At 51.8% G+C, this 26183-nt stretch overlaps 3 protein-coding genes across 11 annotated transcripts; all 3 read right to left on the reverse strand.

Annotated features, from left to right (window-relative positions):
• Positions 1–1054: 1054 nt before the first annotated feature.
• Positions 1055–5981, reverse strand: Pycr1 (pyrroline-5-carboxylate reductase 1). 4 transcript variants are annotated; one of them, XM_008768472.3, is made up of 9 exons: positions 5848–5981; positions 5245–5374; positions 4965–5035; positions 4173–4352; positions 3747–3968; positions 3546–3638; positions 3226–3389; positions 2066–2135; positions 1055–1530 (listed from the first exon to the last, which is right to left on the reverse strand). In XM_008768472.3, exons 1-9 carry the CDS (start codon positions 5860–5862, stop codon positions 1324–1326), a joined length of 1152 nt encoding a protein of 383 aa, XP_008766694.1. In that variant the 5' UTR covers positions 5863–5981; the 3' UTR covers positions 1055–1323. The 4 variants fall into 4 exon arrangements, with proteins under 4 accessions (XP_008766694.1, XP_008766695.4, XP_008766696.1 ...); XM_008768473.4 differs by having other exon boundaries at positions 5777–5935; XM_008768474.2 differs by having other exon boundaries at positions 5800–5882.
• On the reverse strand, positions 5855–10898 carry Myadml2 (myeloid-associated differentiation marker-like 2). Of its 2 annotated transcripts, XR_001840085.3 has the most exons (2): positions 9772–10785; positions 5855–5981 (listed from the first exon to the last, which is right to left on the reverse strand). XR_001840085.3 is itself a non-coding variant. In NM_001128185.1 (1 exon), exon 1 carries the CDS (start codon positions 10751–10753, stop codon positions 9830–9832), a length of 924 nt encoding a protein of 307 aa, NP_001121657.1. In that variant the 5' UTR covers positions 10754–10898; the 3' UTR covers positions 9261–9829. The 2 variants fall into 2 exon arrangements, 1 of the variants encoding a protein (NP_001121657.1); NM_001128185.1 differs by lacking the exon at positions 5855–5981 and having other exon boundaries at positions 9261–10898.
• A 5672-nt stretch (positions 10899–16570) lies between these two features.
• Notum (NOTUM, palmitoleoyl-protein carboxylesterase) lies at positions 16571–23653 on the reverse strand. Of its 5 annotated transcripts, none has more exons than NM_001013975.3 (12): positions 23582–23653; positions 22456–22826; positions 21309–21361; positions 21134–21229; positions 20805–20865; positions 20324–20382; positions 19925–20027; positions 18992–19183; positions 18780–18880; positions 18200–18347; positions 17538–17585; positions 16571–17323 (listed from the first exon to the last, which is right to left on the reverse strand). In NM_001013975.3, exons 2-12 carry the CDS (start codon positions 22797–22799, stop codon positions 17017–17019), a joined length of 1512 nt encoding a protein of 503 aa, NP_001013997.2. In that variant the 5' UTR covers positions 22800–22826; positions 23582–23653; the 3' UTR covers positions 16571–17016. The 5 variants fall into 5 exon arrangements, with proteins under 5 accessions (NP_001013997.2, XP_006247949.1, NP_001402706.1 ...); XM_006247887.5 differs by lacking the exon at positions 23582–23653 and adding an exon at positions 23251–23485; NM_001415777.1 differs by lacking the exon at positions 23582–23653 and having other exon boundaries at positions 22456–23039.
• Between the last annotated feature and the right edge of the window lie 2530 nt (positions 23654–26183).

Consider the following 26183-nt stretch of genomic DNA (forward strand, 5'->3'; position numbering starts at 1 on the left):
GGCTGGAGAGATGGCTCAGTGGTTAAGAGCACTGACTGCTCTTCCAGAGGTCCTGAGTTCAATTCCCAGCACCTACATGGTGGCTCACAACTGTCTGTAACTCCCAATATCTGACACCTTCACACATACATGCACATAAAACACCAATGCATATAGAATAAAAGTAAATAAATTCTAAGAAAAACAAAAACAGAAAGGGGGAGGGGTTAGGGGGATGTTGGCCCGGAAACTGGGAAAGGGAATAACAACCGAAATGTAAAACCAGGTAGTGGTGCATACCTTTAATCCCAGTGCTCAGGAGGCAGAGGCAGATGGATCTCTGTGAGTTCAAAGCCAGCCTGGTATACAGAGCAAATTTCAGAATAGCTGGGGCACACAGAAACCTTGTTTCAAAAACAACCACAAAAGCAACAACAAAAATTAACACACAGGGGTTAGAGAGATGGCTCAGTGGTTAAGAGCACTGGCTGCTTTTACAGGTGACCTGAGTTCAAATTCCAGCAACCATTTTGTGGTTCACAACCATCTGTAATGAGATCTGATGCCCTCTTCTGGTGTGTCTGAAGATACATAAAGTGTACTTATATATAATAAAATAAATAAATAAATCTTTAAATAAAAAAAAAAATAACAGTCAGGGTGGTAGTGGCACATGCTTTTTCCTCCTTTCTTTTTTTCCGAGACAGGATTTCCCTGTATCATGGCCCTTGAGTCTGTCTCTCTGGAAAATTCCAACACTTTCCTCAAAACGTTTCCTCCTCACCAGGAACTTGGCCTTGCACAGACTACATCAGCCAGCAGCTACAGGGATAGGTACTGAAGAGGTTGGTGCCCCTCACCACCTCTGTGTGCAAGGCCTGCCTACGGTGACAGCCTTCAGGCAGGTCGACTATGACACAGGCACTGAGGCTCTGTAGCCCTCTGTTCTCTGGGGGACCTTCAGCCTGGCTGCAGCCAGCTTTGTGGTTCCCGTGTTGCTGGCTCCTCCCCCAGTATCACAGTCCCTTGTACAGTCAGGCCTCTCTCTGTAGGTAACAAGTAGGTAAATTGGAGCTTTGGGGGATTTTTTTTTTTTTTAATTATTCAACTGAAAGTACAGGAAGAGAAGTAACAGCATTTGTTGAGTCGAGGAACATGCAGGAGTTTCGTCGGCTACCTGAGAAGTTCTTTTCCCAAATGCCTAGTGGGATTATTGGTAAAGCATTAAGTCCCTAGAAGGAGGGAGGTACAGATTGTCTGGGACTAGCTGGCTGTCACAGAAAGGAACCCTGTGAGTGGATCACAGGAAGGGACCGTGGCTAAGCCAGCTAGCTGACCCCAAAACTAGGGAGGATAAAGACCCCCACAGGCCTGAGCTCCAGGGGAAGCTGAAGAGGTGGCGGACTGAGCACCCACCCTGTTTCCAGCTGGCACTTGAGTATCAATGGAGGTCCCTAGTTGTAAGTGATGTTCCCTTCCCAGCTGACCTGGCTGTGGGCAAGGGCCTGCTGTGGGGATATTCTGTGTTGTCTGAGAGCACCAGGACAGAAGCTTCAAGCAAGAAGAGAAGAAAGAGAAGAACAGAATCACTCAGGTGTTGTGCACTTACAGGAGTTGAAATCAGAGTATGCCCTGAGCCTGTAAGTTCGAGTCGTGTCTGGGCAGCATCAAGCCACTATCTTAGAAGAAAAAAGGCCTGGCATGCATGCTAACCCTCAACCATAATCCCAGCACTTGGGAGACTAGAGTGGGGGGGTGAAGAGTTCAGAGCTAACCTGGACTACACTGCAAAACCCTGCTTTTAAGGAAGGGAAAGGAAGGGAAAGGAAGGGGAAGAGGAAGGAGAAGGGGAGGGAGGGGGGAGAGGGAGGGGGAGAGGAGGGAAGGGGGAGGGAAAGAAAAGGAAAGGAAAGGAAGGGGAGGGGGAGGGGGAGGGGGAGGGAAAGGGTGGGGGGAGGAAAGGAAGTAGGGAACAGGAGGAAGGTTGGCAGACAAGTCATTCCTTGTCAGCTGGGACCAGATTTCAGGACATCGGCTTAACATGGCCAGAAGACAGAGAGACCCCAGCAGAGGAGTCTAGCTTCACCTTGTCCAGTACAGTCTTCTTTATGGCAGCAGGGGAGACGGTTTCCTGATCAGCCATGGTCTGCAGCTCCCTAGAAAAGCAAGGAGACACTGAGTCTGAGCTCTTCTACCTCCCAGAACCCACAGTTCCAGTAGCAGCTTTGGGGGGAAGTCAATGCTGGCACCTACAACCCCCTCTGCCAGCCACACTCTCCCCCCATACCCCACCTGTACAGCTGCACAGCCACTTCTCACACCACTCAGGGTCAGGGTCACCCTGGCTACAACTTGTGGCAGGATTCTGCTTCTGTTTTCTCTATGGGCCTAGGCGGCCCCATGCCCAAGCTTCACAGACTTGCACTCAGACCTCTCTAGGTATTTGTCCTTAGTGGGCGGCCACTGGTAAGAAAGGCTGGTGGTAGGGGTTGGGGATTTAGCTCAGTGGTAGAGCACTTGCCTAGGAAGCGCAAGGCCCTGGGTTCGGTCCCCAGCTCCAAAAAAAAAAAAAAAGAAAGGCTGGTGGTAAGATGGAGAGATGGCTCAGCGGTTAAGGGCACTGACTGCTGCTCCAGAGGTCCTGAGTTCAAATCCCAGCAACCACATGGTGGCTCACAGCCATCTGTAATGAGATCTGATGCCCTTTTCTGGTGTGTCTGGACTGCTACTTATATATAATAAATAAATCTTAAATAAAGAAAAGGCTGTTGGTTTACTCCATAGACATGAAAAGACAGTGATTTCCAACCTTGGGTCTGCTTTACAACAACGAAGGGACCCTGGACATGTTTTATTCACCAGGCTGTCTTGCTGCTAACAACCTGTCAGCTTAGCTAATTTGTTTAACCTGGGAAAGGCCATGAAGAAGGTGCTGGGCCAGGCCCCCATAAACTGCCCAGTCACCCTTCTAGCTGGCTCTCTGGCTATGATGTTGAAACTGAATGAGGGCTGTATTGTGGGACCAGAAGGGGTCTATGGACACATGTAGATACACTTCTCACAGGACAATGAAAAAGAGCTAGAGACTTTGCATGTTGTGACCCAGAAACCTTGGGTTTCCTGCCGAGGGCCAGGACAGGGTTCAGTTGTATCTGCTAAGTTAATTACCTGCCCTGAAGCCTTCGTAAGCCAGGACTCTGCCGTACAGGCCTGGGTGGCTGAGAAATGAATGACAGTAGAACCTACCGTGTGCGGATACAGGAGGCTTCCACAGCATTGATAAGCAGGGAACGAAAGCCCCCACTCTCCAGCACATGCAAGGCATGGATGGTGGCCCCACCAGGAGAGCAGACATTGTCCTTGAGCTGGCCCGGATGTTGTTCTGAATCTAGTAGCATCTTGGCTGCCCCCTATGATAAGAAAGAGGAACTGATGGCTGTAGGGCACCTAGCCATCACTAGAGAATATAGTCCTCAGCCACCCAAACACCTGCTGACTCCCCTCTCAAGTATCCCCAGTTTGGGTTTAGCAAGGAACAGCTCCCACCAGCATCTCAAAGCACTGACCAGGAGGGCCTGGGCCCCAAGGCGGACTGCCAGACGTCTTGGAAGCCCCATTTTCACACCACCATCAGCCAGAGCATCCAGGGCTGTGAAAGCCTGTGGGGAGATTGCATCCTCAGCCTCCTCTCTAGGACCGAGAGCAGGGTGCAGCAGAGGTCCTGGGAACTGCCCACATCCCTGACCGCCCATCGCTCCAGTGCTCACATAGGCAGGGCCGCTGCCACTGAGCCCCGTGACGGCATCGATCAGATCTTCTTCCACCTCTGTGCAGAAGCCCACGCTGCCCATGAGCTGCTCCACAAGCTTGCCATCTTCCACCTGAGCGTGAGTACCCGTGGCGTACACAGTAACCCCCTCCCGTACCACGACCGGGGTGTTAGTCATGCATCGGATGACTTTGGGAGCAGGTTGGAACGCTGTCAGTTTCTGGAAGAGAAGAGAAACCAGCTCTATCGCTCCAATGGTGGCTGTCCTCATCCCAGGCATGGGAGTGAGCATGTCCTGAGTTCTTGCTGTAGGCTGGGCTGCTACACCCTGGTGCACGGGTAGAGAAGCCGGACGTCAAGAGCAGAGCTCCTGACCACATGCTGCACCCCCTTCGCAGCACTAAAGGTGGGACGGGACACCCACCTTTTCAATGGAGTTGATGGTGACACCTGCCGCACAGGACACTACAATGTGCCTGTCCTCAATGTTAGCACCAATTTCATCCAGGATGAAGGGGATGATGTGGGGCTTCACAGCCAGGAAGAGCACATCGCTGTGGCACACCGTCTCCTTGTTGTGGGGTGTCAGGTTCACCCCTATCTTCTGCAGGAGCGCAAGGAGACCCAGCTTGCCTCATGGGCTGAGAGCCCCATGAGTAGAGGGGCCCAGAGGCTGCTGGGTGAAATGGGAAAGGCACTATGCCCTGGAATGTGTCCCCTTTGAAGTAGAAAAGGGACATCACAGACTTCTAAACCACAGCCCGGCCCATCCCACCTCAGGCTGCCATGGCTGCAGTCTCTGCAGCTGTCTGCCTTCCAGATGTGGGTGGTGGTCTCAAGCTGGGAGCCTCTCCCCCCTCCTCCGCCCCAACACCCTTAGCCTGAAAATTCTGGCTGAGTCATGAGTCATAACAAACAAACTGTACTTATCATCCATCACCCTAGCCAACTGTCTGATCTCTGGGTTGCCTGGCTGTCTGGAAGGCTCTATAACCCCCATATAGGTAACCCCAGACTAACACCCTCTCGTACCAGCTGTATTCACAACAGGGTAGGGGAGCAGCATCTGGAGGTTCCCTCTGGCAGGTTTGCTTCTCCTACTGGAGTGGGGGGCTGCATACCTGGCCCTCACAAGGTGAGGTGTGCTGCACACCTAACACTAGACCCTAACGCTAAAAAGGTTCAGGCTTTCTATCTGCTTTCGCCTGGCACCTACCCGGAGGGCAGAGACTGTGGCTTGGTCCATGTCTGGGGAGCTGGCCATTATCTTGTGAGCAGCCAGAACACCTGTAGGGGACAGAATTCCTCCCTCAAAGCTAGTTCTAGCCTCTCTGCCCCACACTGCTACGATGATGAAGGAGACGGCAGAAACACCCTTCACCTCCTTTAGGGAAGCAACCCCAAACATATGGAAGCTGCCATTTCCCAAAGGACTGAGACCACTAACACAGACACTCCAGGACAGCACCCTCCCCAGCACCAGAGGAATCTACTACCTGCAGCTGTGAAGCCCTTGGCTAGGGCAAAGGCTAGCTGCCCTGCCCCGATGAAGCCTACGCTCATGTCTGGAGTTCCAGGACCCACAACCTTCACAGCTGACGTCCGGCTCTGTAGGGCAGCAGAGAACTGTACGGACAGGATGGAAGGCGAGACGTCGGGTGGGTGGTAACAGGTCTGGCCGCTCCTGGCAGCCAGGTGCTCCCCAACCCCCATCCCAGCCTGCCTAATTTCTATGTTGCTCCTCGGCTGGCTGGAAAGTTGTCCCACGTACACCGACACCACGTACCACCACCACCCACCGCCCAGAGCCAGGATGCCTGCCTGGTCTGCAGGTGAAGGTTCTGAGCCCTCTGCAAAAGGCTCAGGGAGCCGTAAGGAAAGCTACCGATTGTAGGGGAGGGTCGGGAATCCAGAGAACCCTCAACATCCAAGTCCCCAGTCTGTCCTCAGCTTATTTCCCACAAGCCCCATCCCCTAAGCCTTCATTCCAGGGGTCCCATCCCTGGAGCCCCAAGTCCCGCTACCCACAGCGTGGCTACTCTGGCGCACACCTACGACAGTCCAGCCCTCTGCATTCGCCACGCGGCACCCGTGCCTACCGGCCTCGCCCCCATTCCACTTCAGCCAATGAGCTGTGCGGCCTTTGAGAGCTAGCCAATCCAGAGCTGCAGCTGGAGCCTTGTACATTGCATCATACACAGGACCGGGACAGACGCTCCTCCCTGCTCCCTCCCTGAAGTGAGCAGTAGTTGGGAATACAGATCAGTACCCACAAAAGCCACGAGCCCCATTCTCTATCTGTTGTTTTATTGCAAGTGTTTCTTTGAAAGCTAGGCGTCTTCTGCAGCCAGAGGCCCATTACTTCCCGGACCGCTTCTATCCTACAATACCCCAGCTCTCCAACCACAGGGTTTGGGGATAGTGTGCTTTGGGCATCTGCAACCTCTAGAGGTGTTCAGGGCCCATCTGCTCGTCTTGGAGCTTCAGAGCAGTCTTTTTTTTTTTTTTTTCCGGAGCTGGGGACCGAACCCAGGGCCTTGTGCTTCCTAGGCAAGCGCTCTACCACTGAGCTAAATCCCCAACCCCCAGAGCAGTCTTAGTTACCCCAGACTCTGCTAAAGTACACATGATTCCAGCGCCCATCCCCCCACCCTCCATCACACCCCACTCCAGACACCCTTAGAGGTGGTTTGATTTTTTTTTTTTTCTGGTTTGTTTGTCTCTTTAGATAACGACAAGTTGCTTTAGAAAAGTAATTTTAAAATCACTAGGATGTTTCCAGCCTGCAAGATTTGGAGAAGGGATCTCCATCCCTCCTTCTTGGCCACAGTGACCACCACCCAAAGTAGGAGGCTGCCTACTTTGGTGTTCTCTGTGTGGATGGCCAATTCCTTACTCAACCTCTAAAAGGAAGAGCTGGATAACGTGTGCGCCAAGTTGACAGCTTAAACCTAGGCACGAAACCTAGAAGTTCAGTTTCTCAAATTGTACTCTCTACTTCAGATACTTTCCAGGATTGGAGAGAACGCTCAGAGCCCAAGAGCACCTTACTCTTTTTTTTTTTTTTTCCTTTTCCTTTTTTTTTTTTTGGAGCTGGGGACCACACCCAGGACCTTGTGCTTGCTAGGCAAGAACTCTACCACTGAGCTAAATCCCCACCCCCTGAGCACCTTACTCTTGCAGAGGACCTGGATTCTGTCCCCAGCATCACATGGCAGCTAACACTATCCCAGAATTCCTTTCTAAGGAATCTCACACTTCCTCTGAACTCCTCGGTCACCACGTATGCAAAGAGCATACATACGTGCAGACAAAACAGCTACACACATAAAATAGACTTTGTTTTAGGCCTGTGCTTTTCTCCAAGTGAGAATAACCAACTGTCCTAAAACCAAAGAAAGACAGTTCTGTCCTCTAGGGAGGCTCAGAAAACATCTCCCATTTTCCTCTTGAGTCTTAGCCCTCTCCTCCTCTGCCTTCTTTTTTTTCTTTTTCTTTTTCTTTTTTTTTCTTTTTCTTTTTTTTTTTCGGAGCTGGGGACCGAACCCAGGGCCTTGTGTTTGCTAGGCAAGCGCTCTACCACTGAGCTAAATCCCCAACCCCCTCTGCTTTCTTTAGGACGTCTGAAATTTAGGTTGGATGTGATGCTGGGGGCAGAAAGCCACTGAACAGTGAGAACACTGGGGATTTAGAGAAACGCTATATTTCAGGGTTTTGGCTAGTCAAAGAATAAAAGGGATGCCCCCCCCAAAAAGTCAAAACTTGGTGAGGTATCACACACCTGTGATCCCACTGCTACGGAAGTTGAAACTAGAGGATGTCCAGTGGGAGGCCGTTTTGGACTACACCCTGTCTCAAGGTGGAATAAAAAAAAAAGGAGAAACAAAAGAGAAGGCAGCTGTTGTGGCTTCGTGACTATCTGAGTTGGTTCTCCTGAACCCATGTAAGGTAGAAGAAAGCAACCAAGTGCACAGCGTGATCTTCTGGCCTGCACACATGTGCTCTGGTGTCCCCATCACACCTACATCATACATGTGTAATACTAACAGATAAGTCAAGAGAGGCAATTGGGTCCCTCTCTAGGCAGAGTGAACATGGCTGACATCATCCCTGACATCCTGATCTTCTGATGCATAACACTTCTATCACCTAGGAAACCTGCAGACTCAGGAGCTGCCTACGCCTGCCCATCCCAGTGAAAGACGCCGGTCCTAACTCAATTTGTTGGCTGACCCAGGGTGCCCTCTCCAGCTGGCCAGCAAGGGCCACACAGTACCACACAAGGCCAGGTTCAGAGCCTAAAGTCTAAATGTTCTCAGTTCTGCTGACAAGAGAGTGCAGCAGCCCCTCTGCCTGTGGTCTGGGCCCTGATGACCACAGTATGGGGCTTTGGGTGCCTCTAGGAAAGGAGAGAATGAGTCAACATTGACCTTCTTTCTTTGCATTTGGCCTTCTGAGCCTCCCTATCCTGTCCCTTTTCCAGAAGGTTCTGACAAGGTCCAGCCTTGGATGTATTCCAGGACTCAAAGTAACCCAAAGGACAAATCCTCCCTCACATGATTTGGTTTCAGCCTTCTGTGAGAGGGCAGCTTAAGTGGTGCAATCTGCCATAGGCCCTGAAGAGAAATGACTCCAGTGAGCCTTGTGTGGGTAGCCAGGGAAGGTAGCAGGCCAGGTGAAAACAAACATCCACCTTTTATTTTCCGCTGAGGGACAGTTGGTTGATGGGTCAAAGGGCTCCTTAGGATTAGTCCAGTCTGGGCCGTTGCATAGGAGAAGCTGGCTTGAGACTGAAGAATACCCGTGCTAGCACATCCTGGTGTTCAGGAGCAGCCGGCTAACTAGATGTTTGAATGGAGGCCCACTGACCAGGTTCCACGAACCAGTGGCTGCCCCAAGATGGCTCTTCACTCCACCAAGCCAGTCAGAACCCGTGGTAGACACCACGGAAGCTTCTGGTTGTGGTCTGTGTTGGGTGTCTGGACAGATACTCCATTGCTGTCATGAGATCATCTTTTTTTCATAGTGATTCTGGTGCTGACCTTTGACATCAGGCACAAGTCTTTTCTCTGTTTCAGATGGCTGTGGCCATTGGGATACGCTTAGACGCAGGTGAGACCCATCCTACTTGCCAGCTTTCTCTACAAGAGATCACAACCATCCCCAAAGAGACTCTCTGTGGATTCAGTCAAGGAGGAAGCTCTGGCTCCAACATTCCTTCCAATGACCTGGCTCTGGTGCTCTTGGTTTGCTTTTCACCCATTTCAACCTCAGGATGTTGCCCAATTTCCTTTCTTTTTTTCTTTTTTTTTTTAAGGGAGAGTATTAAAGACATATTTATTTATTTTATGTATGGAGTACACTGTAGCTTCAGACACACCAGAAGAGGGCATCAGATCTCATTACAGATGGTTGTGAGCCACCATGTGGTTGCTGGGAATTGAACTCAGGACCTCTGGAAGAGCAGTCAGTGCTTTTAACCGCTGAGCCATCTCTCCAGCCCCTCTTTTTCTTTTTTTTTAAAGATTTATTTATTTATTATATATAAGTACACTGTAGCTCTCTTCAGACACACCAGAGGAGGGTATCGGATCCCCATTACAGATGGTTGTGAGCCACCATGTGGTTGCTGGAATTTGAACTCAGGACTTCTGGAAGAGTAGTCGGGTGCTCTTAACCACTGAGCCATCTCTCCAGCCCAAGTTGGCCGATTTCTAATTTACATTATCCCAGCTAAATGCTATCTCAAGACGCTGACACCGGCCCGCCTCTGAAGTCCATTTAGCTTTAATGTTCCCATCTGCAAAATGGATTATAACCGTATCTGCTCCAGAAAGTCCCCATTTGGTATGGTGACTAGCACCAAGCCCAGCAAAGGCCAGGAGACTGAGAAACAGGGAGACAGGAAGACTGAGAGTCTTTAGCCACACTCTTCCTTGCTCAGGACCTCCTGCCCCTCCATCCGAGAGCAGAATCGTCTGAGCCCCCCGACCTCCCTCTTCCTTCCCTATGTCTTAGTTCACCTTGGTCAGCTGTAGGTGCTCTCAGCCAGAGAGAGGAGATGGGCCATCGCTGGCCAGGCTACAGGGTGGGCACGAAGCGGATCCTCTGGGAGTAAGCGAGGTCTACGATGTAAAGGAGCAGGTTGACGTAGGTGAAAATAGCTACCACCAACTGGCTGTCCCAGGGGCAGCTGCCTCGGGGGCAGTCCGAGGGCCGCCCTGGCTCCCCGTACTTGGGGTCGAAACAGAAGACTGGCCAAATGACTGCGGCACTGAGGTATAGGAGCACAGCCAGGAAGGTATACACTACCACTAGGCGGTCAAACGGGCACCCCAGGCCCCCTGTGTGTCCCATCACACTTAGGACCACCACAGCCACTGTGGCCATGAAGCACAGGCTGTAGACAGCCACACACCACTGCGTGGCCACGTAGCGCCCGTAGCGACTCTCGTGGACAAGTGCTCCAAAGATGATGCAAGCCACAAAGGCCTGGACGATCTTAAGCAGCCCGGACACTGTAGCCATATAGCTGGCTACCTGACCTGGCCGGGCCCGAGTCAGGGCAACTTCAGCAGCATAGGCCAGAAAGAGGAGTCCTGCGAAGACGCTGGCTGCCAGGCGGAAGTTTCGGACCATACATCCGGCAGGCTCAGGTGGGCACTCCAGTCGGGTGAAGTACAGAGGGTAGATGACAGCGGCTGTGGCACACAGCAGGGTCGCCAACATGGCGAAGGCTGCTGTGAAGTTGCCCCAGGAAAGGCGCAGGCAGCTGTGGAGCCTTGTGAACTCACAGGCTACCACCAGGACCGAGAAGGCAAAACAGAAGCCCCAAGCAGCCATGCAGAAAGTGCCCTGCACGCCCCCAAAACCACCTCGGTGAGCAACCAAACTGAAAGTGGTACAGCCAAAGGCCAGTTGCAGCATTCGGGCTGTACCCACTGGTGAGGTCACAGCGCCTAAGTGCAGGTATGCACCCCCCGGGGGCTCCATGGTGCTGCCCATCAGGCTCTCTACTTCCCAGCCTCACCCTGTGCCCAGCTACCCTGGGGGTCTGCCCAGCTGAGAGACCTCTATCTTCCGCGGCAACAGCAGGTGCTGGCAGTCTGCAATGGCAGTGTTAACAGTGACATTGCAGCAGAACAGCTTCTCCGCTGCCTGTGTTGGGAGCCCTCCCCCCCAGCGCTATAAATAAACAGACTGATCAGAGCCCCGGAATAGCAGCCTGCATGCTATTTCCCATTCTGAGGGACATCTGACTCCTGCATCCCACAAAGAGCCCCTGTCAGGACTACAAGTTAGCCTCTGGATACTAGACGCCCACCTCCTGCCTCTGACGCACCTGCATCTGTCAGTCCGATCAGTAAATTGTGGGGGAGGGGCTGGGCGAGAACAGAGAGCAGGGGCTTGCCCTCTGGGGATCACCGCTGAGGCTTTGAGCAACCTCTGGGTTTAGTATGTTAGGGGAAGGGTACAGGGAGGTGGAGAAACAGCGGGGAAGGGGGGAGCCGGGACGGGGGCGGTGGCGGGGGTGGGGGTAGGTCTACGAAAGGCATATGAGACTTTATTGTTTTGTAATCCTGTGTCACCTGCTCTGGCTCAATCCTTCTTCCTTCTTTTCTTTTAGCAGAACAAAAATAGGTTTATTAAGGAAAAAAAATTAAGAAAGAATTTCCAAGAGTAGGAGGGCGCTCCAAAGAAGAAATGCCGCATCAACTCTGACTTTATTGTTTTTTCTTTAATTAATTAATATTAGTTAATTTTGGAGACAGGGTCTCACACAGCCCAGGCTAACTGCAAACTCAACAAATAGTTGGGAATGACCTTGAATTTTCTTTTATTTAAAAAAAAAAACTGGGTGGTGGTGGCATGGCAGCACATGCCTCTAATCCCAGCACTTGGGAAGCAGAGGCAGGTGGATCTCTCTCTGAGTTCCAGGCCAGCCTGGTCTACAGAGTGAGTTCCAGGACAGCCAGGGGTACACAGAGAAACCCTGTCTCAAAAAAAAGAAAGAAAGAAAAAGAAAAAAATTAATCGATTAATTAATTAAATTAAAATTAAGTCACTTATTTATTTTTATTTTATCTTATGTGAATGAATGTCTTGTATGTGCATCTTTTGTGAGCCTCTGGATGGTTGTAAACATCATGTCAGTTGTGGGTGTAAATTTCTGCAAGAACAGCAAATGCCCTTGACCATTGAGCCATCTCTCCAGCTCCTGAACTTTCTTTTCTAAGATCTATTTATTTTACCTATATAAATGTTTTGCCTATATGTATGTATGCGCACCGTGTGCATCAACAGTGCCCATGGATTCCCTGGAACTAGAGTTATGGATGGTTGTGAACTACTCACCATGTGGGTGATGGAGTGGGACCCATCACCTACTGGACATTAAATAATTTCTTCTTCTTCTTCTTCTTCTTCTTCTTCTTCTTCTTCTTCTTCTTCTTCTTCTTCTTCTTCTTCTTCTTCTCCTTCTCCTTCTTCCTCCTCTTCTTCCTCCTCCTCTTCCTCTTCTTCCTCCTCTTCCTCCTCCTCCTTTTCTTCCTCTTTCTCCTCTTCCTCTTTCTCCTCCTCTTCCTCCTCCTCCTTTTCTTCCTCTTCCTCCTCTTCTTCTTCCTCCTCCTCTTCCTCTTCCTCCTCCTCTTCCTCCTCCTCCTTTTCTTCCTCTTTCTCCTCTTCCTCTTTCTCCTCCTCTTCCTCCTCCTCCTTTTCTTCCTCTTTCTACTCTTCCTCTTTCTCCTCCTCTTCCTCCTCCTCCTTTTCTTCCTCTTTCTCCTCCTCTTCCTCCTCCTCCTTTTCTTCCTCTTTCTCCTCTTTCTCTTTCTCCTCCTTCTCTTCCTCCTCCTCCTTTTCTTCCTCTTCCTCCTCTTTCTCTTTCTCCTCCTTCTCTTCCTCCTCCTCCTGTTCTTATTCCTCTTCTTCCTCTTCCTCTTCCTCTCCTCCTTCTTCCCCTCTTCCTCCTCTTCCTTTTCCTCCTCCTCCTCTTTTTCTTCTTCAGCAGAATTGTTGATACTTTGTGGTTTGCTCTCATAACTAATAAATTCTGCTAATATGTCCACAGGCATCTCCTGAGCACATGGCTATTCCCCTAGAGAATCCACTCAAAAATTTCTGGACCAAGTAGGAAAGATCTCTGAACAGTTAAGATATCACTTGCTCTCAAAGAAGCCTGGGGTTTGATTCCCAGCACCCATATGGCTGTTCACAACTTTCTGTAACTCCATCCCTAGGGGATCCAATCCATTTTCTGGTACCAGACATGAACATGGTGCAAAGACATAACTGTAGGCAAAACATCCACCCACATAAAATACAAAAGGAATTCAGGACAATCACTTGAAATGCACTGGTACTCAAGTTCCCAATTTATCCCCAAGGTATACTGTGTGGCTTTCTTTTAGACTTTTTTTTTAAAAAGATTTATTTATTTTATGTATGGGCACACTGTAACTGTCTTCAGACACACCAGAAGAGGGCATCGGACCCCATTACAAATGGTTGTGAGCCACCATGTAGTTGCTGGGAATTGAACTCAGGTCTTCTGAAGAGCAGTCAGTGCTCTTAACTGCTGAGCCATCTCTCCAGCCCACTGTGTACCTTTCTAAGCCTGTCTGTCCACATCTGATCAGGAATTAGATTTTGCACATGACTGTCATGCATGGCTCTCTGTGTTTTATCCAGGAATGGGCCTACTTTGAGACTGTGGTTAGGCATCCACCAGAGAAGATTCCTCAGACGTGGGTTCAAGCCAATAGAAAGTCTTTTTTAGCTGTCTGGCTACTACACTGGGTGTTCAGGATCCTTTGTAGTCCCAAGACTTTCTCAGGGTGAGCTTTTAGCACAAAATCCATGTCCTGGATTGACAGACTTCAGTTAAAAAGAACAGTTAGGCAGATGTGGAACTACAGAAGCGGAAAGGCAAGGTTGGTCCATTTAGAGACCTTCCCAGGACTATGGGGTTCAATGGATTAGGCCTCTGTTTTAGTTTTGGCAGGTGGTGCTGAGTTTTACAACCTCCAAGCCAAGGACTCCTGACAGACTGTACTCCAGTGTGTGCCACAGGACTTGAGTCTAAACTAAAAGCTTTTTGCAGGAGGATCAAGGAAGGAACAACTATTTCTGACCGCATGTCTCGCTCATATGGAAGTCAGTCATAAAGACGTATGGGTGTCTTTTTTTTTTTTTTTTTTGGTACTTTTTTTCGGAGCTGGGGACCAAACCCAGGGCCTTGCGCTTCCTAGGCAAGCGCTCTACCGCTGAGTTAAATCCCCAACCCCATGGGTGTCTTATTTATGTATCCTCTTCACTGTCTTCCCAAGAATCTTTACACCATGGGCACTGCTCATGGGCAGTGTACTCTGCAAATGGAGACCTACTGGGTCATCAGATCCAAGACAGTGTTGATGAGATTCTCTAAACACACCGTGGGTTACTGAGATGCCTTGTTCGCCTGGGTCTTGAGGCCTGTCTTTTATTTATTTATTTTTTTTATTATTTTAAAAGTTGCATATATGGGATCTATCAGAGCATCTTAAAGGCTGGGTCCCAGCTACCCCAACAATGGCTGTCTACCAATGTAAGCTCCACGTCAGGGCTGGATAGTCAGGCTGGTCTTCAGTATACACCAGGATCTTGAAGAAATAGTTTCCAAGCCTACTTGACGGTGAAGAGCGAGAGAGTGGGTGGAAGAGAGCAAGCAAGCTTCCTTCTTCCATGTCCTTTATCAGGGGTGGCCCAGATTAAAGGTGGAGCTTCCCATCTCAGAAGATCTGGATTAAAAGTAGGTCTTCGGGGTTGGGGATTTAGCTCAGTGGTAGAGCGCTTGCCTAGCAAGCACAAGGCCCTGGGTTCGGTCCCCAGCTCCGAAAAGAAGGAAAAAAAAAGAGAAAAAAAGTAGGTCTTCCCACTTCAAATGAATTTAAATAAGAAAAACATCCTTGGGCTGGAGAGATGGCTCAGCGCTTAAGAGCAATGACTGCTATTCCAGAGGTCCTGAGTTCAAGTCCCAGCAACTACATGGTTGCTCACAACCATCTGTAATGGGATCCATGCCCTCTTCTGGTGCGTCTGAAGACAATGACAGTACTCATATATAATAAATAAGTGAATCTTTAAAAAAAGATAAGAAAAGCATCTTCATAGCAGACAGTGGTAGCCCATGTCTTTAATTCCAGAACTCTAATCCCTGAGGCAGAGGCCAGCCTAGTCTACAGAGTGAGCTCTGGGACAGCCAAGGATACACAGGGAGACCGTGTCTCAACAAATAAACAAACCCTCCCAGTGTACTTAGCCACTTGAGTTTTCATCAATTCCGGATGGAGTTAAGTTGAGAACCAAGAAAAGCATCTCGGTTCGTGGGTACCATGTGCGTGCAGCAGCCACTGGAAACCAGAAGAGGGCATCAGCCTTGGAACTGCAGTAACAGATGCTATGTGAGTGCAGGGAACCCAGCACTGCTCCTCTGGGAGAGCAGCAACTGCTCTTAACCGTGAGCCATTGCTCTGAACCCTTCCTTACGTGAAATCGAACTAGGCAGTTCCTATTTTTTGTTTTGTTCTGTTTTGAATACAAGGTTTTGTCCGTGTAGGTCCCTGGCTGTTTTGGAACTCACTCTGTAGACCAGCCTGGCCTTGAACTTACAGAGATCTGCCTGCCCCTGTCTCCTTAGTGCTAGGATTAAAAGTTAGCCCCTTGTTGTGTTCTTTTTGATATAGGATCTCTTGTTCACTGAGAGTTGGAACTATTGATGAGGTCAAGCTGTCTAGCCAACAAGCCCTTGGGATCCATTTTCCTTCTTGTCTCCCCCAAGCTCAGATTACATATATTATGTGCCACCATGTCCAACTTCTTAGATGGGTGCTAGGGAACAAACTTTGGTCATCATACTTGGTTTTTGTTTGTTTGTTTTTGTTTTGTTTTGTTTTTGGAGCTAAGGACCAAACCCAGGGCCTTGAGCTTGCTAGGCAAGCGCTCTACCACTGAGCTAAATCCCCAACCCCTTGTTTTTGTTTTTTAAGACAAGGTTTCTCGGGGCTGGGGATTTAGCTCAGTGGTAGAGCGCTTACCTAGGAAGCGCAAGGCCCTGGGTTCGGTCCCCAGCTCTGAAAAAAAGAACCCCAAAAAAAAAAAAAAAAAAGACAAGGTTTCTCTGTGTTGTCCTGGCTGCCCTGGAGCCCAAAAATGCACCCGCATCTGCCTCCCAGGTTTAAAGGATTAAAAAGGAGTTTTTCCACCACACCCAACTGGTCCTGATGTTTGTATTCTGAGCATTTTACCAACTAAGCCATCTTCCCAGTACCCACCAGTTCCAGGATACCCAGTGCCCTCTTTTGACCTCTGTGAGCACCAGGCATGCACACCGTGCACACACATATACACACAGGCAAAACAGTCATACACATAAAATAATTTTAAAAGGGAAAACTTTCTTGGTGTGATGGCGTGAGCCTTTAATCCCAGCCCTTGGGAGGCAAAGGCATGTTGGTCTCTGTGAGTTCCAAGACAGCAAGAGCTACATAACAGAGAGACTCTGTCTCAAGAAAGAAAAAGAGAAAGAAAAAAGAAAAGAAAAAAAATCAAGATGAGTTGTAATCACAAACAATAGGGAACTAGGTATCTGCTGAATGAATGAATGAATGAATGAATGAATGAATGAAGCCTCCTTAAGAAGGGGACTAACATGTGAAGTAGGGGTTACCAAACATCCGAGAAGGCATCAGAGGTTAGAGTCCCTCTGGTCCCTCTGCTGGTCCCATGCTGTCCTAGGAACACATGCAAAATGAGTACATTGGCTCTTCAAATAAACAAGGCTTGGGATGAGCGTCTGTTATCTTTTTTTTTAATTATTAAGAAAAAATATGTTACAAAACAATATCATCCATCATATATTTCTTAATTTCGATTTCTTTTAAAAATTAAAGTAATAAAAAAAGTCACTTTATAAAATAATACAAAAGAACAGGATCAGTTGGGGGCTAGGAGGGACTGTCTGAGCTGATAGGCTCAGGAATCCAGTGCTTGGCTTTGCTTCCGGCTTGCCCCTAAGCTGGCCTGGGGGCTAGGGAAACAGATACGGGGTAGGAAGGGTCCCTGGGCTCAGGGCAGACCACTCTTCTAGCTGGGCAGAGGGAGGGTATAGACAGTCAGGCATCCATACTCAGGTGGGTCCTGGGAGAGCAGAAGAGCCTAGAAGTAGAGGTGAGTCACCCTGGGACAGTAGGTGGACCGGCCCCTTCATTACTACCTCCTCTGCAGGCAGACATCTAGTTTCCGCTACTCAGTATCCCTAGCAGTTTGCTGGGCTCCATCCCCTGCTGTTGGGCCACCGTCTGCACATCGAAGCCCATGTGCATAAGGAACTGTGCCACGTTCATCTCTTGGCCTGTGAACTGGTCCCGGATGGTAGGGCATGAGGGATTGCAGTGGGGCCAGGGACAGCTGTCTACCAGGTGGAAAGGGCAGCCCTTCATGGGCGTTTTGCTGGCCTTATGGCTGTCATGGAAGCTCCGGTCCCAGCAGTGCAGTGCCCGGGGCAGTGAGGTCCCCTTCACCTGGACATCTGTCCAATAGCTGTAGAAAGAACCCAGGTGTGGGTTGTCAAGTCCGTTGGTGTCATTGTTTGGGGCTACAGCTGTGTAGTAGGGTTGGAGGGCCCAGAAAGAAAAACATACTATATAGAGTCTCCAGAAGGATCTCATGGAAAGGCATCTACTGGTTTGGGAGGTGCTTGAAGGCCTATGGAATTAATACTACAGAGGTAATAGAACCTGTGGGAGTCACTGACCTCCGTATGATGATCTCATGGGACAGGCAGGCGGGGGCAAAGCTGGCCCTGGTAGGGAGAAAAATCACCCTGAGTCCCACAGTATAGCCTTTTCCAGATAAGCAGCCCTTGCTTTTGTTGTGTCTGGCCAGCTTCTCATCTGCCCTGGCCTTGGCTCCAGTACCCACATGCTCCATGCTGACCCTTACCCTTTGGGCTTCCCAAACCTGTTTTATGTACACTTCATCCAGCCAGAGTCTGCTAGGCAGTGGCAGGAGGCTATCTTGAGCACATGAACCGTCTGACATTTTCTTTTCTCTTCCTTTCTTTCCTTTTTCTTTTTTAGCCTGGGTCTCATAGAGTTCAGGCTACCTCAAACTGGCTATGTAGCCAAGATAAGGGTTTTTTTTTTTTTTTTATCTTCTTTCTATTTCTCAGATGCTGAGATTGCAGGCAGTGTAGGTGGTGCTGGGTATTAAACCCACGGCTTTACACATTCTAGGCAAACAGGATGCCTGATGACTTAGGATCGCAGTCTGAGACCGACCCGTACTTGATTTATTTATCTAGCCAGCGTCTCTCCATGTGACTAGACTGGCCTTGAACGCATAGAAATCCACCTGCTTCTGCCTCATACCTTTACGTCATGAGCCACCCAGCCCAGGTCCCTTGCACACACTCACTGCACATCCTTGAGTGTGCCACGCAGTTCTCGGCCCAGATTCTGGATGTACAGCCACTGGCCCTCCTGAACCGGCTGCCCAGTGAGATGCACGTTATCCACGGTCAGCTGAGCCTCATCGAAAAGCCACTGAACTACGAACACTGGACCTGGGAGGAGGAGGAGGCACAGGTTGACCTGCCTCTGGGTTTCACATCCTGCCCTGCTCCTAGCAGGCTCACAGACTAGCTACACTTTGGACAGCCGGTGGTCCTGTGTCTTTTTTTCATTCTAAAGAAGAACCCTAAGTCCTTCCCACTATTCTCTGGAAAGAGGGGCTGAGACCCAAAATACAGAAAGCATATGGATTTGTCTCTGATGTTGTTTCAAATGATGCTAGTTTGCTTGGGACCGATGGTCTTGGTGCTAAAAATCAGGACAGTCCCAGTCCAGGTGGGAAGGACTGTTTACTCTGCTGTAGGCATGACCACTTTTGTGGAACAGTATAAGGTCTCTGGTCCAACCTCTTTAGTTTCAGAACTGGTGTACAATTCAGGATCTCCCGCCACTTCCCAAATGCCTCATCTGAACTGGCCACTCACAGCGCAGAGTGGGATATATTTTGTAGCCAAAGAAGCAATTCCATTCCTCTCCTTCCTTGAACTGGCGCTGGCAGCGCTCTGGGACCATTCCACTCCAGTACCTGCAGCACGATCATAGGTTAGGCTGTAATCCTGGGTACTCCTCACACCCCAGGCCCTTTGCACTAGGCAGGGTTTTGGCATGGGGGATGGGCTACCCCGTCCCAGGGCACCTGATGCCTCGGCGGATGGCCTCCGTGGGTGCACAGTTGATGGTATCGATGCAGTCTGACCGTCGGTACTGCTTGTTGTCCAGGAACCAACCTGAGTCAGCCAGGCCCCGCACCTGGATAGATGGGTAGCCCAACTCCTCCAACAGCTCAGCCACGCGGTCTACATTCAACAGCACCCCGGTGCCCCCAGCACTGAGGGAAGGCCAGACGTGAGGCCAAGTGGCTGGAGATGGGTGCTCACTGTCCACCCAGAGCTGGTTTAGCCCCAGCCCTAGTCCTGAGGAAGCACTGCCTCTGAACAATGCATTCTGACTGTAGCCATGTTGCTTCTCCATGGGCAAGACACAGGGGGCCTCTCTCCCTCAAGGTCTGGAGGCAGAGGACTGCTGGCATTCTAAGCATTGGCCCACAGCTAAAACTGGCAGAACATAGAGCTGACTCTCCCCTCTTTTCTCCTGTATCAGTTTCCTTATCTGAAGAAGAAGATAAACTCCAGCATCTCGGACTCCCTCATCCAGTCTTAGCATGCATTCTGTGTTCCTGTTGGGGCACAGCTACTGACCAGTCGGCCTCACCCCACCCTTCCCCAACACTGCATGCTGAAGCAGGGATATCAGGACACACCTGACCACTAACCCACTATCTAGGCCACTACTGCAGTCCAACAGTCTTACGGGTCCAGAAGCATTCTCTAAACGGTTCCCAGCTACAGAACACTTTGAGGTCAGACCTCTAAGGTGACCCGAGTGAAGCTAATCTTCCTATGGAGGCTGGAGCCAGCAGGGCTCTGTGCCGATAGATTCCAGATCTGCAAGGCCGTTACCTTCCAGGTTCTCCCACGCACACTCCATTCCGCCCATGTTCCAGAGTTGCCACAACGGCCCCTTGCTCCCTCCATAAAAAGTCCTCCTCCCCTGGGCCTGTTGTGCTTACCTGCTCCCAGCCAGCAGCAACACCTTTGCCCCACTCAGCCCTTTGACCAGGAGCTCCCGTACCACTTCCTGGATGATGAGGGAGCCCATGAAGGCATACTCATCTGTATGGGAAAGGGGTAGCTTTAGGTGAAGTTAGACTCAGGGCAAGATCTCCTACCCCAGGAGGCAGGAGGATAGGCTTGGGCTATTTCCAGGGATGGGATAGGGGTTAGGGTAGACTGGGGAGGGGTGAGGATCAAGGGCAGGAGGCCCTCCTTGGAGGTTCCTCAGGGGTCAGGTGAGCCACAGACAAGCAGTCACCCTAAGGCATGCTACAAACATGTCATGAAAGTTTATATTTCCCCACAAGTCTCACCACCCTTCTCTGTTTTAATGGGCTGGGAAGCCAGGGACTCACTCTTCTCAGACTTGGGTGAAGCCCCACTCCAAACGTCACTGGAGCAGTAGGGGATGAAGCTGTAACAGGGATCAGGTGAGCCCACCATGGCCCTGTGCTGCCCAAAGCTACCATGAAAGACCCCCAAGAAAAATGCTGCCCAGAATAAGACCCTCAAGAAGGACCTCCCCAGGAAGGACCTCCTTAGAATTGAATTCCCCCCCCCAAGGAAAGGGAGCCCCTAGAAGAATCATTCTCCCAGGAAGGAATGCTAGAAAGGATACCTCCTAAAACAGGGCCTTTAGGAAGGATCTCCCCAAGAAGGACCCTCTGAGAAGGATCATCACCCCCAAGAAGAATTAAACTCTCTATTAAAGGCCACCCCAAATATGACCCCCCCACAAAGGCCGGCCCCCAAGAATGAATCCCCACACTCAAAGTACTCCATAGGGAGGACCACTCCAGGAAGGAACCCCACCAAGGGAAACCCATGTTCTCTTACACCATATTGGCATTCCACCAGTGTGGGTTCTCCTCTGGCTGGGAGGATAGAATACCAGTACCTGGGGAAACAGGAAAGGGGTGTGCAGGTACGGAGACTTCCTTCTTGATAGCCCTAGTGCAAGGGTGGATAGGGAATGATGGGAGGGTGGATAGGCTCAGTTATTGAAAAGTCAGCGGGCTGAAAAGTGAGGAGCTCTCCATGGTTTTAGGGACTCGGGATGTAGGATGGGGCTCCAGGGGTAAACAGGTCCTTCCTAGAAGACCTTACTTGGAGAGTCTGACTATTCTGTTACTTCTACCGGACCGAGCCGGTCTCGTGCTGCTGACCTGTGCGCGTGTGTGGCCAGTCTTTGGAGCTCATGAGGCGCCGCATGGTGCTGTATCTGGAGTCACAGTTCTCCCGGTTGAAGCAATACCAGCCGCCTGCAGGCACAGGCATCTGGCTCCGTCCCAGGAGTCCAGGAGACCCCTCCTGCCCCACACCTCAGCCCCTGGAACCTACCTTCCAGAAAGAGTAACCACCGCCGACTGCCCTTGGACTCCTTCAAATAGTAGCTGCGGGAAAGGCGCACAGAGCGTGCTGTCAGGTGGGGATACTTGAGCCACCTTCTTTCCCTACCCTCATCCCCAAGCTGGAATCCTCAGCCCTCTTTCCCACTTCGGTGCTGAAAGGGTCATTCCACCTGTTGCCTGGAGCTCACCACAGCCGCGCGAGGGCGCCCGCAGCCAATCGCAAACTGAACGCACAAGCTGGTGAAACCCCACTGATTCCCCAGAGGTGGCGACAGCGGGTGGGTGGATGAAGGGTCCTGCGGTCCGTGGAAAATTCCCACAGCCCGCCCCGCATGAGACCCGCGTTAACCCTGGCGCCGATGTCTGTCGAAGAGCTGCACTCTCGAGCACGCAGTGGCACTTGAATAATGAGAAATATGCTAGGGCTAGAGGCCCAGAAAACGGTAGTGGTAAGGAGCGCAGCGAGGAGATGCAGGAGACACCGAAGCGGTGTTACAGCCTTTCTATCAAGGCCCAGACTGAGCGCGTGGGCATCCAGAGACCCTTCTGACCTCCCAGTGTCCTCTATCTACTTCAAAGTTGAGTGCGTGTGTGAATGCTGCACCTGGAGCCTTCGGTCCCTCTTGTGCCCCCTCCTTGCTCCCGTGTTCGGATTCCTGACTGTCCCGAACCAATCTGTTACGCACAGGGGAGCCCTGAGACAGAAACCTCCTGTCCTTCAATGTTGCCTCTTTCTACTGGAGACATAGCCACTCTGGGACTGCAGTCTCTTTTCCTGTCCGAGGACCTGAACTTTCAAAGGCGGGTGCACGGTGGCCAAGAGGTCAGCACCCGAGTTGGCCTCGGACCAGAGCTTCAAGAGCTGCCCCCTCCCCCGCTTTGGGAGGCTCCAAGCCAGGCTTTCCCCAGGGCTAGCAGCAATAGACGCCCGAGTGGAACCCTTTCTTCTAGGGACCAGATCAGCCATTGAAAATAGGAAGGGTCCAGTGCAGTCTCCGCGTTTGTGCGCGCGCGGGGAGGCAGAGGATGCGAGAGCCACCAGTGATGGGACGACGGCGAGCCAGGAGCGGAGCACCGGTGGAGCCAGCCAAGCCAGGTTGACGGCCTCCCGGGGTCCTGCCCAGCACCGGCCTTACCCGGCGGGGCTGCCGTCATTGCAGGTCACCGACGTGTTCAGCAGGAGGTGAAGGCGCAGGTCCTCGTTGAGCTGCTGCGCAGAGCAGGGATACAGGGACTGTGCCAGGCTCTTGACTTGCGCCATAAAGCTGTCCATGTTGCCCTCCACTGCCGTGAAGTCCAGCGGGAAGCTCTCCACCGGCTGCCCGGCTCCCGGCGCCACCTCAGCCCGCTGCGGGGGCGGCGGCGGGGGCGGCGGCTGGGGTGGCTGCTGGCCACGGCGCCTCCAGGTCTTCCTGCCCTCGCTGCCCCCAACCCAGTGCAGCAGGCCCAGCAGTAGCAGCACGCGCACCTCTCCGCCCATGGCAATGTCACTCCGGCCTGTGGCCACCTGCGGAGAGCAGACGGCAGTGAGGCGTCGGCGGCTCGGGGCGCCGGGCCAGGGGGCGCGCAAGACACTGCTGCTCCTCGGCCCGGGCTCCCGTGCGTTTTCCCTGTCCGGGGCGGCCTGGTGGGCTCTCGGCGTCGAGGCTCTGGAGTCAGGCGCCACTGGCCTCCGCAGCTCCGGCTCCGCGCGTAGCTGGCCGAGGGCAATGCAGACTCTGGGTGCGCTGGCTCCGGACCGCGCCAATGAGAGGCGGGGGCCGAGCTGGGCGTAGTTTGCGGGGGCCGCGGCAACCCGGGTGCCCGCGCGTTAGAAGTGCCGCCGCCGCCCGGGCGCGGCAGGGGGGAGGGGGCTGCGCTCACTCTTTTCTTGGCGGAGGCTTAGCCTTTTCTTCCCAAACCACAAGCCTGACGGAGGGGCCTGGACTAACCCGTTGCGGCCGCCGGAGGCGCTCCCGGCCCGGCTCCGTGGGGGGCAGCGCGGCCGGGCTGGCCCCCGGCAGCTTCATTCTCCGCGGCCAGCTCGGCGCCGCTACCCCCGCCCTCGGAGCGCCCCGGGGGCCGGGAGGAAGAGGCCTTTCCGCAACGGGGGCGCCCTGCCGATTGCGCAGCTGCTCTGCCCGACGGGTCAGGGCGCAGGGTGCGAGGGTTCACCTGGAACAGTTGGGGCCTTCCCTCCCGCGCCCGAGCCCAGTGCATTCGTGGGAGACTCGCACTCGGCCCCCTCTGCACACCTCGCACGGCCCGGAGTCTTGCGCTCACCGTAGTCCTCGTAGTTGCTGGAGCTGCGCTATCCCGCTGGTGCGCCCGACTGCGCTGCGCTCCCTCTCTGGCGCTGGCGTAGAGCCGCCCGAGACTTTTATCCAGCGGGGCCCCCGGGATCAAAGCGGCGGCGGACACAGGGCTCCGCGCCGAGGGGCCGGTAGTAACGGCGCAGGGGGGGCCGCTGCGAGGAGCGGACAGGTGGGGCCCAAGGCCCGGCTTTCGGGGTCGACCTGCAGGAAGGATCGAGTGTGTGACTTCAACCCGCTGGAGAGGCTCCCTATCTGTGCTGGAGCCCGCAGATGTTAGGAGACATGTAGGTCAGAGGCGGTACTGCTACTTAACAGAGTTGGTAGGCTTTTGGTGTAGAGTCCCTTGCTGGTGCGCCCCATGAAGAAGACCACTAAGACCCTCTCCCTGCCCCAGACACCACTGGAGGGGAAGAGAGCTGAATCAGAGAAGTTGCCGGCTTGGAGCAAGTCACCTCATCTAATGTAACCACCTCCTCTATACATCCCAAGGCTCAGGTGACCAGCGAGAATTAAATTCCTGTCAGAAATCAAAACTGGGAGCCAACTTTGGCATGCGCCAAACTCACAGACAAGGAGATTGCTGCAAGTGTCAGGCCAGCCATGGCTACACAGTGAACTTCTAAAGTTAAATAAATGAATAGTTAAAAGTCTAGGGAGCGGGGGCTGGGGATTTAGCTCAGTGGTAGAGCGCTTGCCTAGGAAGCACAAGGCCCTGGGTTCGGTCCCCAGCTCCGAAAAAAAGACCAAAAAAAAAAAAAAAGTCTCGGGAGCAAGACTGATGGTGTGGTAGTCGTGGTCAAACTGGCTGCACAAAACCAAACATACCCAGTCTAAGTGCACCTCAAGCCAGCCGCTTGTTTTTTCTTTACCTTCTGCCTGCAGTCTGGTAGTGTTTTTGTAGAGACAGGAAACACACCTGCCTCCAGACAAGGGTCCAAACCTCGGGCAGGGCTTCTACAGCCCACATTCATGGCAGGAGGAGCCTGTTTCATCTAGTGGGTACCTGCTGCAACTCCTAGGGAGGAGTCCTAGGGTGGAGTCAGAAAGGATCCCACCAGTGCTGCAGAACCAACCTGCGGCTCTTCTTCAGGCTGAGTGACTGCAGGTTCCCAATATACCTTTCATACGCGGCAGGCCAGCTCTCCTAAGATCCAGTGAGAAGCCAAGGAGAAGGATAAACTACAGAATCCAAGATGAGGCTGCCTGACGTTCAAAGATGCCGGGTTCATTCAAGGAAAAGCACGCAGGAGTCTGCTCACGGGTACCTGGTGCAAATGTGTGTTCTGTTTCCAGATAGGAACCGAGTTCAGAGAAACTGAGAGACGCAGCAAACTCTGCTCATTCATAAGTTCACCTTTGGGGTGGAGAGAAGGCTCAGCGGGTAAGAGCACTTGCTGCTCTCACAGAGAATTGCTCTCACAGTTCAATTTCCAGAACCCACACAGTGGCTCAAACTGTCTGTAACTATTTCCAGGGAATACAAAGCCCTTATCTGGCCTCCTTGGGCACCAGGCACACGCTTGGTGCACAGATACATATGTGGAGGCAAAACGCCCATACACCTACAAATAATAATTTTTAAAAAGTTAAGAAAAGAAATCCACATTTGCTATCTCTCTGTTGTTGGACCAGCTTAAAGTCTGTGCTTGAGACTGGCCAAGGGCAGCAGCTCCATCATTCTGAGAAGTCCTTTTAAAGCCTTTATCGTCAGTAGCCAAGGCTACTAGGATAGAAACATGGAGCAAGAACCTTCACTGGAAAACTTCTACCCTAGGAGCCTGTTATTCCAAGTCTCAGCAGAGAAATGCTAACCTCCAGCTGGGTGGCATGCTGCACAGGGCTGGGCTGCCAGTCCCTGGCCCGGAGCCACTTCCTGGTGGGGAGATTTTGGGCAAGGCCCGTGACCTCTCTTTGTGCCTCTGTTTCCTACTCTTTAAAGTGAGGCAGTGACCGTATGTCTGTTGGAGGGTTGTGGGATTACAGGAGCCCAAGCATGAAAGTGCTCAGCAGGGTGGTGGTTATGAGTGCCAAAGAAATTCCAGAACAAGCCAAGGACATGCATATTCTATTCTCTGGCCTTTGCTGTATCGTGATTTAGCCTGCACATCAAACCACAATGAGTTCGTGTTTGGTTTGTTTAACAACCGGTAGCAGAAAAGGGGGCTCCGACCAAAGGTTTCCCTTAACATCCCTGCCTTCGCTCTCACTCTTCCCTCTGCTATGGGCCCTGTTTCAACCCCTGTTCTTCTCCTACCTTAAATAGACCGAGTTTATGTTCCCCCAAGGCCAACCATGCGTCTGTCCATGTCTGCACCAGAGTTTTCAGTATCCTAAATGTGGGGAAGCCTCTCCAGACTTCAGATTCTTTTAAGGCTATGTATTTCTGCTTTCAGTTCACCTACACCAAAACCAGAGGCCATTGTAACCCCTTCAACCTAATGGAAGACTCGCCAGCACTGATTCAGATACTGCTTCTTGCCAACTTGAGCAGATATGAGCAAAAACATGCAATATAACAAGCGCTGGCGAGGGCGAGAAGAAACAGAGGCTCTGTACACTGCTGGGGGTGG

Source organism: Rattus norvegicus, chromosome 10 (genome assembly GCF_036323735.1).
Source record: "Rattus norvegicus strain BN/NHsdMcwi chromosome 10, GRCr8, whole genome shotgun sequence".
Taxonomy (NCBI): domain Eukaryota; kingdom Metazoa; phylum Chordata; class Mammalia; order Rodentia; family Muridae; genus Rattus; species Rattus norvegicus.